Source organism: Schistocerca nitens, chromosome 3 (assembly GCF_023898315.1).
Source record: "Schistocerca nitens isolate TAMUIC-IGC-003100 chromosome 3, iqSchNite1.1, whole genome shotgun sequence".
Lineage (NCBI taxonomy): Eukaryota > Metazoa > Arthropoda > Insecta > Orthoptera > Acrididae > Schistocerca > Schistocerca nitens.
This window is the reverse complement of record NC_064616.1, coordinates 846,052,643-846,070,962: the sequence shown is the minus strand read 5'-3', so window position 1 is coordinate 846,070,962 and position 18,320 is coordinate 846,052,643. Positions and strand designations below refer to the sequence as shown.

Below are 18,320 nucleotides of genomic sequence, written 5' to 3'. Positions count from 1 at the left end.
TATTGTGGTTTTACCTTTTTGAAATCCATACTGATTTTTTGAGCTTACTAGTGCGTACTTAAGTGTGTCTGGGAAATAACCTTCTTGAAGGGACTGGTTAACTATTGTAGATAGTTGCTGTGCAATTATTTTAGGGACTGTTTTTGACACTTTCATTCGTATCCCATCCCATCCTGTGGATGTTTTACTTTTTAGGTATAGTATCACATTTTCTATATCTTTTACAGTAGTTTTGGTAAATTTACTGAAAAGTTCATCTTCAAATTGCTCACTGTTGAAGAAATGTACCGTAATCTGGGTAATCTTCTACATTGATGTTTGATTTGTAAAGAATTCATTTAATAATTCAGAAATTTGACCAGGATTTATAGTAGTTTTATCCTCTATCTTGAGGATCATGGCCTCTATCTATGGCACCTGTTTCAATTTTTATGACTGACCATAATGCCTTAGATTTGTTTTCATTATCCAAAATAAATCTTTTATTTGCCAGTTAATTTACTGCCTTCACAACTTTGTGCAGCCACTACTGCACTGCATATTGTTATGTCACAATATAACTAACCTTACATCCTGCACTATGTGTATTCCAAGAGGTGAGAATCGTTTTGCTCAAACCATAATTATCATCACTCTCTCGTAAAAATGCAACATTATCAGATTATTTGTAGTGTATTTTATTGAATAAAGCACAGAATTATTCTGCAATTATGAGACTGCTACCAACTGGCAGAAGAATTGGTAGATTCATCCAATGCTAAACAAATCTCAGGACAATTTTGTATCTACAGGTGAGCGGATGAGACTACACATTTGAAATTCTTCAGTTGAAGAAACTAAGACATTAAATGTGTCCTTAAGACACATATATATTTTCATTATGAAAATATTCCTACCCCCATGAACCATGGACCTTGCCGTTGGTGGGGAGGCTTGCGTGCCTCAGCGATACAGATCGCCGTACCATAGGTGCAACCACAACAGAGGGGTATCTGTTCAGAGGCCAGACAAACGTGTGGTTCCTGAAGAGGGGCACAGCAGCCTTTTCAGTAGTTGCAGGGGCAACAGTCTTGGGTAAAATATTCCAGAGGTAAAATAGTCCCCCATTCGGATCTCCGAGTGGGGACTACTCAAGAGGACATCGTTATCAGGAGAAAGAAAACTGGTGTTCTATGGATCGGAGCGTGAAATGTCAGATCCCTTAATCGGGCAGGTAGGTTAGAATATTTTAAAAAGGGAAATCGATAGGTTAAAGTTAGATATAGTGGCAGTTAGTGAAATTCGGTGGCAGGAGGAACAAGACTTCTGGTCAGGTGAATACAGGGTTATAAATACAAAATCAAATAGGGGTAATGCAGGAGTAGGTTTAATAATGAATAAAAAAAAAATAGGAGTGCGGGTAAGCTACTACCAACAGCATAGTGAACGCATTATTGTGGCCAAGATAGACAGGAAACCCATGCCTACTACAGTAGTACAAGTTTATATGCCAACTAGCTCTGCAGATGATGAAGAAATTGATGAAATGTATGATGAGATAAAAGAAATTATTCAGGTAGTGAAGGGAGACGAAAATTTAAGTCATGGGTGACTGGAATTCGAGAGTAGGAAAAGGGAGAGAAGGAAACATAGTAGGTGAATATGGATTGGGGGAGAGAAATGAAAGAGGAAGCCGCCTGGTAGAATTTTGCACAGAGCATAACTTAATCATAGCTAACACTTGGTTCAAGAATCATAAAAGAAGATTGTATACATGGAAGTATCCTGGAAATACTGACAAGTTTCAGATAGATTATATAATGGTTAGACAGAGATTTAGGAACCAGGTTTTAAATTGTAAGGCATTTCCAGGGCAGATGTCGACTCTGACCACAATCAATTGGTTATGAACTGTAGATTAAAACTGAAGAAACTGCAAAAAGGTGGGAATTTAAGGAGATGGGACCTGGATAAACTGAAAGAACCAGAGGTTGTACAGAGTTTCAGGGAGAGCATAAGGGAACAATTGACAGGAATGGGGGAAAGAAATACAGTAGAAGAAGAATGGGTAGCTCTGAGGGATGAAGTAGTGAAGGCAGCAGAGGATCAAGTAGGTAAAAAGACAAGGGCTAGTAGAAATCCTTGGGTGACAGAAGAAATATTGAATTTAATTGATGAAAGGAGAAAACATGAAAATGCAGTAAATAAAGCAGGCAAAAAGGAATACAAACGTCTCAAAAATGAGATCGACAGGAAGTGCAAAATGGTTAAGCAGGGATGGCTAGAGGACAAATGTAAGGATGTAGAGGCTTATCTCACTAGGGTTAAGATAGATACTGCCTACAGGAAAATTAAAGAGACCTTTGGAGAAAAGACAACCAGATGGAAACTCAGTTCTAAGCAACGAAGGGAAAGCAGAAAGGTGAAATGAGTACATAGAGGGTCTATACAAGGGCGATGTACTGGAGGACAGTATTATGGAAATGGAAGAGGATGTAGATGAAGATGAAATGGGAGATACGATACTGCGTGAAGAGTTTGACAGAGCACTAAAAGACCTAAGTCGAAACAAGGCCCCGGGAGTAGACAACATTCCATTCGAACTACTGACAGCCTTGGGAGAGCCAGTCCTGACAAAACTCTACCATCTGGTGAGCAAGATGTATGAGACAGGCGAAATACCCTCAGACTTCAAGAAGAATATAATAATTCCAATCCCAAAGAAAGCAGGTGTTGACAGATGTGAAAATTACTGAACTATCAGTTTAAGAAGTCACAGTTGCAAAATACTAACCCGAATTCTTTACAGACGAATGGAAAAACTGGTAATAGCCGACCTCGGCGAAGATCAATTTGGATTCCACAGAAATGTTGGAACATGTGAGGCAATACTGACCCTACGACTTATCTTAGAAAATAGATTAAGGAAAGGCAGACCTACATTTCTAGCATTGGTAGACTTAGAGAAGAGCGAAAGGCTATTTACATTTTGTACTGAAACCAGATGGCAGTTATAAGAGTCGAGGAACATGAAAGAGAAGCAGTGGTTGGGAAGGGAGTGAGACAGGGTTGTAGCCTCTCCCTGATGTTATTCAATCTGTATATTGAGCAAGCAGTAAAGGAAACAAAAGAAAACTTCAGAGTAGGTATTGAAGTCCATGGAGAAGAAATAAAAACGTTGAGGTTCGCCGATGACATTGTAATTCTGTCAGAGACAGCAAAGGACTTGGAAGAGCAGTTGAACGGAATGTACAGTGTCTTGAAAGGAGGATATAAGATGAACATCAACAAAAGCAAAACGAGGATAATGGAATGTAGTCGAATTAAGTTGGGTGATGCTGAGGGAATTAGATTAGGAAATGAAACACTGAAAGTAGTAAAGGAGTTTTGCTATTTGGGGAGCAAAATAACTGATGATGGTCGAAGTAGAGAGGATATAAAATGTAGACTGGCAATGGCAAGGAAAGCGTTTCTGAAGAAGAGAAATTTGTTAACATCGAGCATAGATTTAAGTGTCAGGAAGTCGTTTCTGAAAGTATTTGTATGGAGTGTAGCCGTTTATGGAAGTGAAACATGGACAATAAATAGTTTGGACAAGAAAAGAATAGAAGCTTTCGAAATGTGGTGCTACAGAAGAATGCTGAAGATTAGATGGGTAGATCACGTAACTAATGAGGAGGTATTGAATAGAATTGGGGAGAAGAGGAGTTTGTGGCACAACTTGACAATAAGAAGGGACCGGTTAGTAGGACATGTTCCGAGGCATCAAGGGATCACAAATTTAGCATTGGAGGGCAGCGTGGAGGGTAAAAATCATAGAGGGAGACCAAGAGATGAATACACTAAGCAGATTCAGAAGGATATAGGTTGCAGTAAGTACTGGGAGATGAAGAACTTGCACAGGATAGAGTAGTATGGAGTGTTGCATCAAACCAGTCTCAGGACTGAAGACAACAACAACATGAAAATATTGTCAAAATGTAGATAACATTTAATTTCTCTGCCCCCATTTTATGGTGACTTACAAGTCAGATAAATTAACAAAGTTTCCTTTAATTTTAGAGTTGTTGATAATTTGCATAGAAAGTATAGTAATATCACTGGTAGTTAAACTTTTTCACAATATCTAATTTTTTGGAACATACTAAACCTCTTCAGACCCCATCAGATACCACAGACAGGTATGAATTTTGGCATGTATATATTGTAAAGTGATGGTTTGATGTCTTCCTTCACTCTGAAGTTTCTACACCAGACATTACACCTTTTATCATTAACAGGAAAATACTAAATTATCATTACTGTCACGACTCAATGAGTGGTTTAACTCGCACTCTAGGTAACAAAACTAGCACATGATTCTGCTCATGAAGTAATACTCTTTCTGCTCTTCTCCTGTGCTGCATACCACTGTCTGTCCACCCCATTTAATGGCCAGCATTCATTTCCAAGGCCACAAATGAACATAGCACTTGTTTTCAACAGCTACATGCTCCACTAAGACTGATTTCTCTGGATGGTGTGGACACAGTACTCTCTCACATTCCTCTCCTCACAGTGTTGGTCAACAGTGTGTACCATTTGCCCAATACTACAGTGCCTTCAGTTTTGTAGTATTTTGTAACTATATGGTGTTTTATTTCACAGAATTGAATGCTCCATAATAGTAATGTCAAATTAATTTCTTTGAAGCACTTAGACAGCACCAACATGACTCACCTTGGTATTCAAACTAGGGGTGCTCTTTTGATCTGTGTAACATACTTATTTGATCTATGTTCTGTCACATTTATATGCAAAAGCTGGTTCAGAGTGATAGTAGTTAAGAACTAGTCCATATTTGCAGGCTTCTGTGTTATTATCCACAACCTACCAGTCACTTTTAAATTAAATATACAAGTTTTATACTCTGTGCAAACTGCTGTGAAGTGCATGACTGAGGATGATTTTTATTGTACCCTGTATTAGAGATTCTTCCCATTTCATTTTGTTTGGAGTGTGGATAGAATATTTGCTTGTATACTTCTATGCAGCCTAGTTTTATCTTTAACGTCTCTGCCGGCCAGGGTGGCCGAGCGGTTCTAGGCGCTACAGTCTGGAACCGCGCGACAACTCCGGTCGCAGGTTCGAATCCTGCCTCGGGCATGGATGTGTGCGATGTCCTTAGGTTAGTTAGGTTTAATTAATTCTAAGTTCTAGGGGACTGATGACCTTAGAAGTTAAGTCCCATAGTGCTCAGAGCCATTTGAACCATTTTTTAACGTCTCTACAGGAGCGATGTATTTTGGGGTGAATAATATTAATAGATTTTACTATAAAAACCAGCCCTTGAACTAAATTAATTTTTATGGGATATTCAATAGGTTCCTTTGTATGTCTACAGTTACAAATTTTTTAAATGGCTCTGATTGTAGACACACCTCTTTCATATTTACTATTGTTTTAGCTCCAGATCTTAGTACATACTTGACTGCATCTTTCAACTTCAAGACAGTTCAGCAGCTGTATTATTGTTTCAGTTATAATGTTAAACACTGAAAATTATTGCTGTATGAATACTTACACTAAATATGAGGTGTAATTGTATCCAGAAAACTACCGTTGTTACTGCATGTACTGTTTAACTTTTTCCTATATTATTGGAAATGATATTTTCCAAGCAGTATATGGTACAAGATAAATGTCTGTACTTAGAACTAATACCTTGAACCACGCTACTCAAGTGATATAATTGTTAAATTAAGTATATCTTTGGAATATTTTTATGTGTTATCTGCTGACATCATTGATATATTTTATGCATACAGATATACAGTTTTGACGGGGGTTATTACTTTTTGTGTGAGTTAATAAAATATTTCTCCATTTCAGATATCTCAGATAAAAAAGGAAACCGCTGCACTGTCATTACATAAAACTGTTAAGGCCTTTGCTGGCAACAGACATACTCCCAAAAGACAGGATGGACAGAATACATTTGACCCAGACACCAGCCCAACAACAGCACTTGCATCATTTGTTCAAGCATCAAAATTATTATCTGCTTATAAAAATGCAAAACGTATTGCACATACTGCGAACTATACAACTTCAAGTTCTACTGCAAGAGATGACAAATCTCGCCAACAGCCAAGTATAAAATCATATTTTCAAGATTTTTCAAAGTTAACTTTACAAAAAGACATGCCAAAAGAATACTCTCACGGGAGTGACAGTTCAAATACTGTTGCAGATTCAGACATTAGTATATCGTTCTCTGGATCTGGAAATAAATGCAAGGACAGAGACTCAAGCTACCCTGATTCTGAACGTACAGTCTTTTCTAATGAAGGATCACTGTCCTTTGAATCACCAGGGAAAGATTCAGAAGAATCTTTAGATGCAACTGACAAAAAGTCTGTACCTTCATCTGACCAACACAGATCTCACTCAAACAGTCCAGTTGTGAAAGAGCAAGATAGTAAGGACACTTTAAACACTACAAAAAAGGACTCCATGGGATCAGCTTTTAGTGCAGACAGTAAGGAGAACATAATTCTGCCTCTTTGCAGTGGAGGAAATGCAGAAAATGAACAGATTAAGACCATCATAAAGGATGAAACTTCTGTGTCAGATATGGGCAGTGAAACAGGAAAGGAGCTCTGTAATACTGAACTCAAATGTGACTCAACAAACAGTGGTTCTCTTAGTTCTGACAGTGATAAACCTGTAGAAAATGAAATTGTTTGTACCCTTCAGGATGAGACTAAAATCTCAACAGATGAAGCAGTAGTAGGTAGTGACATTTCGCAAAACTTAGAAACAAACACTGTTTCATTGCCTAATGATGATGGGTGTAGTTCAGGCAATGAGACTGATACAAAATCATCAGTGCCCTCTCCTCAAAGTGATACCAAAATTAATACTCAAGAAGATAATCAAATTCCGCAGATCAGTTTTGATACTGGAATGAGAAAGATAACACCTGACATAAGCGAAGAGAATGGATTAACATCCAGTAACAAGCAGGGAATATCAGACATTTTATCTGAAAAGAATTTGATTCCTGAAACCAAATGGAATGAAACTAAAGTCTGTGCTGTACAAACAGGAAAAACTTCACCTGCCAACCTGAGTTCCAATGTAAGGCAAAGTGTACATAATGAAGCTGAAAAAAATGTAGTAGTTCCTATCTTGCATTCTCAAACTCAGATTATTGCTTCTGCAAAAGATGAGAAAATTTTGAATTGGAGAAACACTGATCTTTACACCAAGATCAGAGATACAGCAAATGTAACTGGTAAGAGTGAAACTGAGACCAAAGAAACTGTGCCATCACCATACCAGGAATGCTTAAAAGATACCTACAACAAAATGAAAACTGAAGTAAAACTAAGTTCTAAGGGTAGCACATTAGGGTGCACTGTAACTAAAGGAAAGCCATCATGCAGTCCTTACAGAAAAGGTGAACATCATTCTGCTCATAAGGATGTCAAAAAAATGCGTGAAAAAGCTGAAGTTGCACAAAAGATAGTGAAAAATTTAATGCCCTACTATGAACAAAATCAGATAACTTCAAGAAGCCTCTTCAAGCTCATAGCCCGAAATCTGGCTCATAAATACATGGAGGAACACAGTACTGTAGGTAGGTGTATTTTGTCTTGTAGTAGTGTTAATCTTCCACACATATAGTTTTTATTCATTCATTTATTTATATGCTGTCAACTGGAACCGTTTAAAACATACTTTAAGGTAAATATAAGTAGCATGATGAAAAACCAAAATGGAAAATCAGCTGTATTTCCAGGTCAATTTTTTTTATTATATTTTTATTATATAAGTAACTCATTGCTGTTCAACTTGTATGTCTACTCCTCTCCTGTCATCTCATCTTCCGTCCCCTCCTCTGTGCCGCCCCCTTTCCCATACCTGTGTCTCATTTGCATTTCATATATTGTTGATAGCATGTCTAACACTAGCTCAGTTCTGTCTAAATTATTGAGGAAACAATCTGAACATCCACATAAAGTTATTTCGTGGCATGGTACTTCCCTAATCCAGAAATGAAACTGTCAGTACTTTATTTTCTTCAAATGTTATGAAGTAAATACTGTAGGCAGAGCTCACTCCAGCAGCATTGCAGCTCAGTGTTTGTTATATTAGATATCATCTTGTAAGTTAGTTTGCTCAGTCGTTATACAGATCCACATTGTTTAATTAGTGTTGTAAGTAATTTTTTTTTTAATTTTACACTTCTACATAAATGAAAATCTTAATATTTTGAGTGAGCTTATTAAATGCCTAACTAGAGCCAGATCTGAAGAGGCATTTTTATAAGTATGTAAGAAATGGCTCAGCTACAAACCTAAATATGGAGACCGTATTTCCAGTTGTACAAAGAAGAATAAGCATAATAGAAATGTAAACGGTGCTGGATAGAAAGATCCAGATGGCAGTGCTTGTGAAGCATGTCTTGGCCACAGTTTGGCAGAGGCCATTCATTCATGTGGACTGATGGTTGGTGGTCATGCCAAAATAAAATACTTGGCAGAAATCGCAACAGAGCTGGTACATGACATTGCTGCTTAACCCAATGTGTCACCTCCCTTAACAATGACCACTTCTCTGATGGCTCCAGCCATACCTCTGTCTGTGTTAAGCCCACTAATCAAAACCAGTACTCAGATTCTGACAGTTGTCAGCCCTTCCACACCACAAAATCACTCCCATAAAGTCTGGCCACTCAGGATTAGTGCATCTTTTAGTGATGAGTTCCCTTGTCACAGTCAGGCACTAGCCCCAAACCTAGTCCACAGACAGACATTATGTGCCACACCAAGAATGAGCTGCAAAGGAGTGCCCCTCCCCCTCCCCCCATCATCCAATCATCTAATACGACCCTGGACTGCAGCAGCTGAACCATGTCCTTTGCCCAGGTTTGACTAGGTATCATCATGCCCAGAAATAAGGGACATCCTACCCATGATCCTTCCCATCCCTCATACAGTAATATTCTGTCACCCATCTAACCTACACAACATTCTGACCCATCCCTATACCACCCGCATTCCCTTACCATAGGGTTCATATCACTGTTGAAGACCCAGATGCAAGACTTGATCAATCCACCCACCCAGTACATCCTACACAAGTCCTGTCATGAGCTATCTTATCCCATGAGAGTGAGGGCCACACGTGAAAGCAGCTATGTCATATACCAGCTCTTTTGCAATTTCTGTGAATTATCACCGACCACCTGTCCACCAGAATTAATGGCCACTGCCAAACAGTGGCTAAGAACAGTGTTGACCATCCAGTGACACAAGAAACTACTGAGCACAACATGCTAAAGTTCAGTGGCTGCTGTACAACCTGTGCCATCTGTGTCCTTCCTCCAGCTCCAGTTTTTTTTTAAACTATGTAGATGGAAGTTAGTCTTGCAACATGTTCATTGCTTCTACAATACTTCTGGTCTCAATCTCTGCTAAACCTCAATCTCTGCTAAACCACTGTCCACACCCCCACCAAACAGTTTCCCCATTCTCGGTCCTGTCACATCCTCCCAAACCATGTCTCACACCTCATTTTTATCATGCGCATATGTAGCATCCCTGGCCTGTGCACCTCCTGCCCCTCCCTCCTGTGTTCCTATCCTGCACACCTACTGCCTGTCTCTGAATTGCTAACTGCCTGTCATCAAACCCTCTTACTGCTTCCCCCTCTTTCTGCCTCTGAAGCTGGAGGAGGGGAATGCGCATACATATTTGTGGTCTAGCTCTTTAAAGGATGTCTTTCAAAAAGTAGCAAAGTTCTCATCCTCTTTTGTGTACCTGTTCACAACTCAGCATTTCTGCTATTTGGTGAGTGGCCTCCTATACACCTAATGTATACTGATAAGCTGAAATGTTATGACCGCTGCCTGGTGGCATTGTGGGCACATGATGGGGTAACAAAAGTATTTAATTGGAGCAGACACAGATGGGGGATCACCCTAGCAAAGATATGGGGAAATCCATTGAGATATGTGTCTTTGATAAAGGGTAGATTATTATTATGCAGAGCCTGTGAACAAGTATCTTGAAAATGGTGAATCTGGTCAAATGTTCATATGCTATTGTCATGAGCACCTGTGGTATTTGAGCACCTGTGGAAAGAGGTAGGATGACAGTGAAACTACCACTAGGTGCTAGATGGTTGGACGTCCACAACTCTTCACAGAATGTGGGGTTTGGACTCTTCACAGAACATGTTGTTCGGAAGCTTGTCTGCTATATAAAGTAGGATAGATGGTGACCTGTGGTATCTCTGCTGAAAGAGTACAACACTGGTGGTTGCACAAGTGTTTTGGAGCACACCATTCATCATCATTGTCGAACATGGAACTCCGCAGCAGACCATCACATGTTGACCCAATGACATCATCAGCTACAGTAGCAGTGGGCATGGGATTATCAGTATTTGACCATCGATCAATGGAAACATGTCTGCTTTTCGGGTGAATCACATTTTTGCTACTGTAGGTCACTGGTCATCTCCACAAATGCTGTCATCAAGGTGAATGATGGTTCGAAATGTGCAGAAAGTGCCATGAATGCAGGCTGGTGGGAGCAGTGTGGGAGACATTCTCCTGCACTTGCATGGGACCTGTGGTAATAAATGGAGACACAGTGAGAGGTTTAACCATTGGCATCACTTCATGCTTGATGTCTTCCCCGATGGCAGTATCACCTTTCAGCAGTATAATTGTCCATGTCTCGGAGTCAGAACTGCACTGGGCCGCTATCAGGAATCACCACCGTGTACGCAACAGCTCGTTATTTATATGAATTACATGACCCGTGTATAGACATCTAATGCCACAAACCTACCAACAAACTGTCAGATCCCTGATACACTGAATCATTGATGTATTTCATTCCAAAGACAGACAAACAAATTATAAGATCGGCTTCATAATGTTTCGGCACATCAGTGTATAGAACTTTCCTTGTTATATTTATATCTATTAGAAACGCTATAGAATAGTTCAAAATACATGTGTATCAAGCAACTGCTGATATTGCATGAAATTTAGATCAGAAAAGTCTTTAAAATCTCTGGATATATCATACCATACTGCAGTTTCATGTTTAATATTGAGATTTGGCTGAAGAAGAAATTTTGAAATCATTCTTGAATTTAGATCCTTACATTCAAGTTAAAAAGGAAGTAACATTTTTAATGAAGGTGTTGATGACCATGAAATAACACAGAGATTTGAGTAATGGAATTGTACATGGGTCAGATCCATTATGAGAGTAAGAATAATTTGATGTCATTGTTTCCTAACCTGATTAATGCATTGACAATTATACTCACCCTACCAGTAAGCAATGCATTAGTTAACAGCAGTTTCACTGAACTCGGACAACAGAAACACATTTCAGAATGCCAGGGACTCAAGTGTATTAATGATCTAGCACTGCTGGTCATAGAGTGGAAACTATGAAAACTTGGAATTAACAAATGTAAATGAGCAATTGGTGAATAAGAAAACAAAGAGGGAAATTTTTAGATCTGTGGAACACATGTATACATTTAACCTTTTGACAGTGTTGTGTACAAATATTTTGTACCGTTCTGTTTTGAACAAAAAAGGATTTTGTATTCATTGCATGTCATACAAAGATATCAAAAATATTGTTGTCTCTGATAGATAAATATTGTAGTGAAAAGGATGTTCTTCTAATTTCAGTGGGATTGGGCATGTAATGGAATGTATACGAACTTGTAGTTTGTGTACTCTGTTTATCATAAGAATAAACCTGATGTAAACATTACACCATGTATTCGTCCGCATTTGCTTTAATCTCATTGGATTTTGTTTCACGTGGAGCAGAAGCCAATCTGTGTCCAGTACAGTCGAGTACGTTCATAAGGGTAGGTTATATGCTGTGTTATATGCACATAGATTGAGTGATAATGCGGGACAATAGCTTTACCGGTGCATTAAACTTGGACAGCATTGGGTAGCCAGCTGGTCCAACTAACCTACAACAATGTGAGCAGTTGCAGTCCAGACGTAAAAAAAGATGAGCAAAGAAACAATATAGCTTCGAGTGTCATTTAATTTTTAAAGAGAATGAAATAATATTCAGAAAAGCCCCAACACTACTGCACAATTATTAGGTGACCAGACGAAAAGCATTAAATGCTCTCATCCTCACCTAACATATTATTCTACTTACAAAAAAGAGTGATGGAAATTCCTAACTTAAACACAGGGTAATTTTCTGAGCAAACTATGTGTGATGTAAAAGCAAACTTTAGGAATTCCACTGCACTGTTGAATACTTAAGCCACTGGAGGTATAATTATAATCAGTCGTCTGGTACTCTCTTAGCTCCTTCCTTATCTGACTCCAAGAAACTTATTTCATTTCTGGAACTATCATCTGCTACATTGATAACAAGATGATCAACAACAGAATCCACGAAGTCACCCAGGCGCCACATTTTCTCCTCCTCTTTCATGACATGCCACTCTGTGTCCCGCTAGCATTCAGCAGTGACATGTGAAAAAGCTGTGTGCGTTATTTCCAGTATGCCTGGCAGCTTAACAGTCTTGTTATTTCTTGTGACAAATCCCTTAACCTGACTCCATGTCAGTTCTGTTGGGTTCATATTGTAATGGTACAGTGGCAAATGTAAAAATGCAACATTTGTATGGTGTGATTGATGCTGTGAAAATGATTGTTTCTGAAATTTCTACAACACTTACTATTCTGGTTCATGTGAGACTACACCTGTGGTATAAAACAATGGACATAGTCCAAATAAAGAGTATTTGGTTTTTCATTTTTGCCCTAAAAATTAAATTGATACATTTTCTTAATTTAAGCAACCTTATTAATAATCTTTCATAAAATATCAATGATTAAGAATTTATATTTGGAATGAAAACAGGAATTTCACGTGCAGTATGTAATTAGAAACAAGATGATGCACATCATCCATAAAAAATCATGACGAATTTTATAATTATGAGATGTAGGTATTTCACACTGAACGAAAAAAAGAGACTGTATCTAATATGCATCAAGTACAGTCCTTTGGAAAAGTCAAAACTGATTTTTTCTTTAAATTTATGAAAAACATTTAGAACAATATATTTCTCAGCACATTTTAACCATGTTCCCCATGCGTGTTTCACTACAAAACAGGAAACAGCCTCAGCCATTTTCATACTGTGTGTTAACAGTGCGACAATGAGAACATGACAATACAGTGACTATGACTGTACACAATTTTTGATATAAAGACTACATAGCTAAGGCATGATTAAGAAAAACATTGATGGCTGTTAATACATTAGAATATCTTACAGTTTCATCAAATGTAACTAAGTAATAATATGTCTAATACATAAGTAAGGCCTTCTTCTGAGAGCATAACAACACCATTGTACGTGTGCTACGGCTTCTGACCAATCATCGCATTTCTGTTTCTTTATATCATGTTTATTCTTATGATGAACAGAGTATAATCATTGGTAGGAACAGCAAAATATGTGGCACACAGGCAATTGACACTCCAGAACCAGCAATGGGTGTGAGAAGAGATGATAGTCACTGAGTGCACGAATGAGACTGTAGGTGGGAATTAATTCCAACTCCACAAGGAATTCATATTTCTTTGTTTACTCACACGAAGTGGAGTTTTTTATTTTTGTAACATTCTAAAATAAATGTCGCACAAGGGGAAAGCAACAATAGTATGAGAAACTTTGGTTACTTGTCCATGGAAGTTCTTTTTATATCACTTTACAGTTGTAAACTGATGCCTGTAAATAGTAGACACACTTCATGCCATTGACTCCATTAGCTACCATTGAGGAACAACCCTGATCCATGAGCACTCATCGACTACTCAAAACTTGTGGATATTGGCTAGAGCTGGGTGAAAGGTGTACACGCCTTTTTATATGGCATGGATGTGCTCAACAAAAATAAGGTGAACTGACCTGAGAAGCAACACAAAACGCCCTTATATCACTGAAGCATTTTGTAGGCTATGTAAGTGCAACTTAAGAATCATTGTGTGGCCCAACATCTTGCTGAAAATACAGGTGACTTGCGAGGTACTATAAGCAAATGATTGAATACACTTGTTTGGAGAGTACATTGCTGTAATGTTTATTGAAAAGAGGGGCTGTCAGATATGCCAACACTTCCCATACAAAGATCCACCACTTGTCTAAATTTCACCCTATTAGCAAGCATAATATGCCACTTGATGTGGTTTTTGACATACTCATAACCTGCCATTGGCGTGTGTATATACAGGTAGACCCTGTTGTACACAGATTCATTATCCACATTTTCACACATATGTCATTTTAGTTTCAAATCCAGTGCTGCAATCTGTTAACAGTACACTGGCACAGTAAAGTGGTGTTAGCGCCTCTCATTGTGCGTACTCTGTTGTGTTTGTCGAGACATGAATTGTTAGTTCAGGTCAGTAGAGCTGTGAAGTTGCACTTGACAGCATCTGTGTTTAAAATGACGGGTAGAAGCAAAGAAAGTGTGCCTGTCAAGGAAAGTAGCATGTACAAATGTCATATCCATCAGAAACAAAGATAGAAGTGTTGGATTGCCATTAAAAATGTTAGCACATTGTTGACACTCAGCTCACTTTGGGACATAATGAACCCGCTGCGAGAACTGTTTGTGACAATGTGGAATCAATTCAAAAAACTGCTCAAGTTCCAACTAACTTATGTGTGATTAGAGTGACCAAATCTCACTCGGAGACAATCGGAAGAATGGAAGAAATGCTAAGCTATTGGGTTGAGCAACACAACCAACAGTTTATGTCTCTCTCTGGAGCTGTTATTCAAGCTGAAGCCAAATGAAATGATCAGTGATATCACAGTTGTAACATGTGAAACTGCAGACATGGCATGGCAAATTGGATTCACTGTTCTTGATGAAGAGAATGTGTGTGACCCCCTAAACTCTTACTCTGAGGATCTGAGCAACGAAGAATTGGCAATTTTCAGTGAGAACAGTAATAAAGATGAAACCAAAGTCAAGCAGTTTCAGCCTGTTAGAAAATTAACAATGAAGAAAATGATACAGGCTTTCAAGAATGATTGCTGCTGCAATAAAACCTTTTGATGAACACGATCCTGAAGAAGTAACGAGTACAATAGTGAAGGGAGAAGTTGCACATTCTTGTAAAGGTTACAAAGAGTTGTGTAATCAATTGGCAAAGAAGACTACAGAGCTGAAATTAAATATTTCTTTGCCAAACAGTGTGGCACTTCAAGTGAATGTCAAGCATCGAGCAAGAGTCTTTCAGCAACAAAGGATTTGCATGTAATCAAATCCATCACAAAAACTGGACTGACTATAGCACCATCGGATTCTTCCAATATATATGACCCGAAGACTATTTAGGATGTTGTTGTTGTTGTTGTTGTGGTCTTCAGTCCTGAGACTGGTTTGATGCAGCTCTCCATGCTAATCTATCCTGTGCAAGCTCCTTCATCTCCCAGTACCTACTGCAACCTACATCCTTCTGAATCTGCTTAGTGTATTCATCTCTTGGTCTCCCTCTACGATTTTTACCCTCCACACTGCCTCCAGTGCTAAATTTGTGATCCCTTGATGCCTCAGGACATGTCCTACCAACCGATCCCTTCTTCTAGCCAAGTGATGTTAATGTATTATTGTATGTTTCAGAGTTAAATTTTTAAGTGTAGAAATTTTGCATTAAAATGTGTTTCAGAAAAGTGATGACAGTTATTTTTGGTAAAAATGCTAAGAAACATTGCTATTTTATACTTAATATGTGAGCGAATGAAACCCTAACCTCACATCTTACATATAAAATGACTCAATTTACACGAATTCGGTACGTGACGATTCTGTGGAACGTAACTATCGTGTATGACGAGATTTGCCTGTTTGTGTAGTGTGACTCATTAATTCAGGCAAGGCAACCTTTTTCCATTCTTCGAGTAAGCAGTGGCACTGTCTATGCATCTCTCATAATTTCTGTGCTCTGTGATATGCAGTAAATAAGGTACACATGTAGTTTGAAGATTTTTGCACCCCTTAGTGAGGAAGGCCTGCATGCTCATGTTACTTGACACCTGTGAAATATTATCTGTGGGGAAACTTAAAGCAAGCAGTCTACAAGGGAACACCAACAACTTCTGAAGCAGGGAATACAATTCAATACAGGCTTGTGCTAAGTGCAGATGAAATTCAGTGTGTAGTACCATCTGATCTGACTGTCTTTGCCACATCTGTCAGTTTCAAGTTTAACATTTTGAGCATTTGATATGATATTTTCAATAACAGATATGTAACTGTACCTGAGCTACGTGTTTGCTTATATTTGGTACAGTAGGACAGACGTTAGCAGGACCTCTTCTCCTGACAGTGGGGCAATGATTTACATTGTTACTATCTGATCAAATTCCACACACATTGTGTCATTTAATTCTTCTTTCAAGGATATCATTGCATTTAAAAAAAGTTAATGTCATAATTTTGGTAGCAACAAAAAAGAAAATTTGCTTGCATATGACAGAAAATTTGGCATATTGTCTGCTATAACTTAGCTAAAACAGCACCTTGATATATTTACTTGTTCTGGAAATATCTGGGATGGCCTGTCTTGGCTGATTCATTCTGTATACAGGTTATATCCCATATTGGATTTTCCTCTGATGTGCTTTTACTGTCACTTGCCTGTCTCATTTGGGCCTGGGATAGATACAAGTGCAGTTTGGTCTTTCAGTTGCAGCTGTTGACACATTAGGACATTCAGTTTTTATTTGCTTTCTACATCATTGTGTGAAATACATGATCATCCATCATTTGTTATTAGTGATGTGTGTGTAATTGAATTACATCATAATTTAAAAATGTGCATTCAAATCCAAGAACACTAACTTTATTATATAGAAAAGCATAAAAACATAAGAGAGGAAATACATACAACAGACAACACACAAGTGGCTGGTGGAGTCTTGCACTCTGTCCCGTATAGTCATTAGTTCTAACAGGGGGTGCAGTCAGCAGGCAGCACACACACCTGCTGTCATACTAGCAGGCCACATGGTCTTTACTGGCCGTATCAAGCACAAACTTCATGCACGAACTATGCAGCAGTGCACACACAAGTTACAGCAATATGGATGTTTTATAAAATGAAGTACATACTTCAAAAAAGATGTATTGCACCTTTGAAACCCTCAATAACCAGGCAGATGGGAGCTGCAGTAATACCTACAGCATTATTAAAAGTTCTGTTTTCCTCAGACAAAATGTTTTGCTGAAAATAAAATATTCTAAACAAATAATGAAAGACAGGACAGATAAAATTTCCAGGAACTGAGAACCAGTGTTGAGATACGATATGGTATGAGAGTGGATGACTTGTGGATCTCATCCAGAGATATTTTAGATCCATTTTTCCCTTTGGGCTCTTGAAGCATCCACTTGTGAATCTGCCATATTCTTAACCGTGAATATTTTGGTGTCACTTTTAGTCAGATTCATTATTTGTAACATTACTCTCTGCTGTATTCAGATTTGTGACTTGAAATATTTGTGCATGATAAATTAGCAGCAATAATATAATAAATTTACTATTCTTTTGCAGATGATGATCTCTTGAAGGATTTTGTTCATCAGTACATTAAGGTACATCATGTTATAGCTGATGATACTTCAGAGAGGTAAATTTCTGTGTTATGAATGTATGTGATGTGTTGTTCAGTACAAAATTATTTTTTTTACACCTAATAAAAATTTATACAAAACATTACTGTTTTTAATTAATTACACTGATTATTTCGTTTAACAGAACCTATGTATTTTGTATGCTGTTCAGCAAATGAGTAAAAACTGGGCTTGAACTGAACCAAGATAGAAACAAATGTGTACATATTAAATTGTTTTTGTGTTACATTTTCAACTATTCAAAAGTATTTCATGTGTTGTTATTCAGGGAAGAAGATTATTATAATTATGTTGTTAACATTTGTAGCCATTCTTTTTCAGTTACTAGTTCAGTGTTGTTTGTCTAGTAAATAAGAAAAAAACTATAAGTTGTCTCTTGCAATTTATTGCCAACAAAAAATAAAATTTAGTTACAAAACACCAGTGATGGTTATTTTTAACTGCAAGATAAACAGAGTATTATAAATATGTTCTTAATTGTGTCATACTTTGATAAAATACCTTCTCTTATATTCATATGTGCACTCCTAGATTTCTTTTGCACTTTAATCATTAGAGAAGTATTTATTGGGTAGCCTCCACAACTGTACCCTGATGCACTGACAAGCCATTCTCATGCCCTTGA

General features: G+C 37.9%; 1 protein-coding gene across 1 annotated transcript in view; it reads left to right on the top strand.

Annotated features, from left to right (window-relative positions):
- Positions 1-18,024, top strand: part of LOC126248868 (uncharacterized) — a 309,564-nt gene extending 291,540 nt beyond the window's left edge. The window contains exons 12-13 of the mRNA XM_049950312.1: positions 5,851-7,603; positions 17,616-18,024. Of these exons, the coding sequence (XP_049806269.1) occupies positions 5,851-7,603; positions 17,616-17,695 (1,833 nt within the window). The 3' untranslated portion in view covers positions 17,696-18,024. The remainder of the gene's footprint in view (positions 1-5,850; positions 7,604-17,615) is intronic.
- Positions 18,025-18,320: the final 296 nt, after the last annotated feature.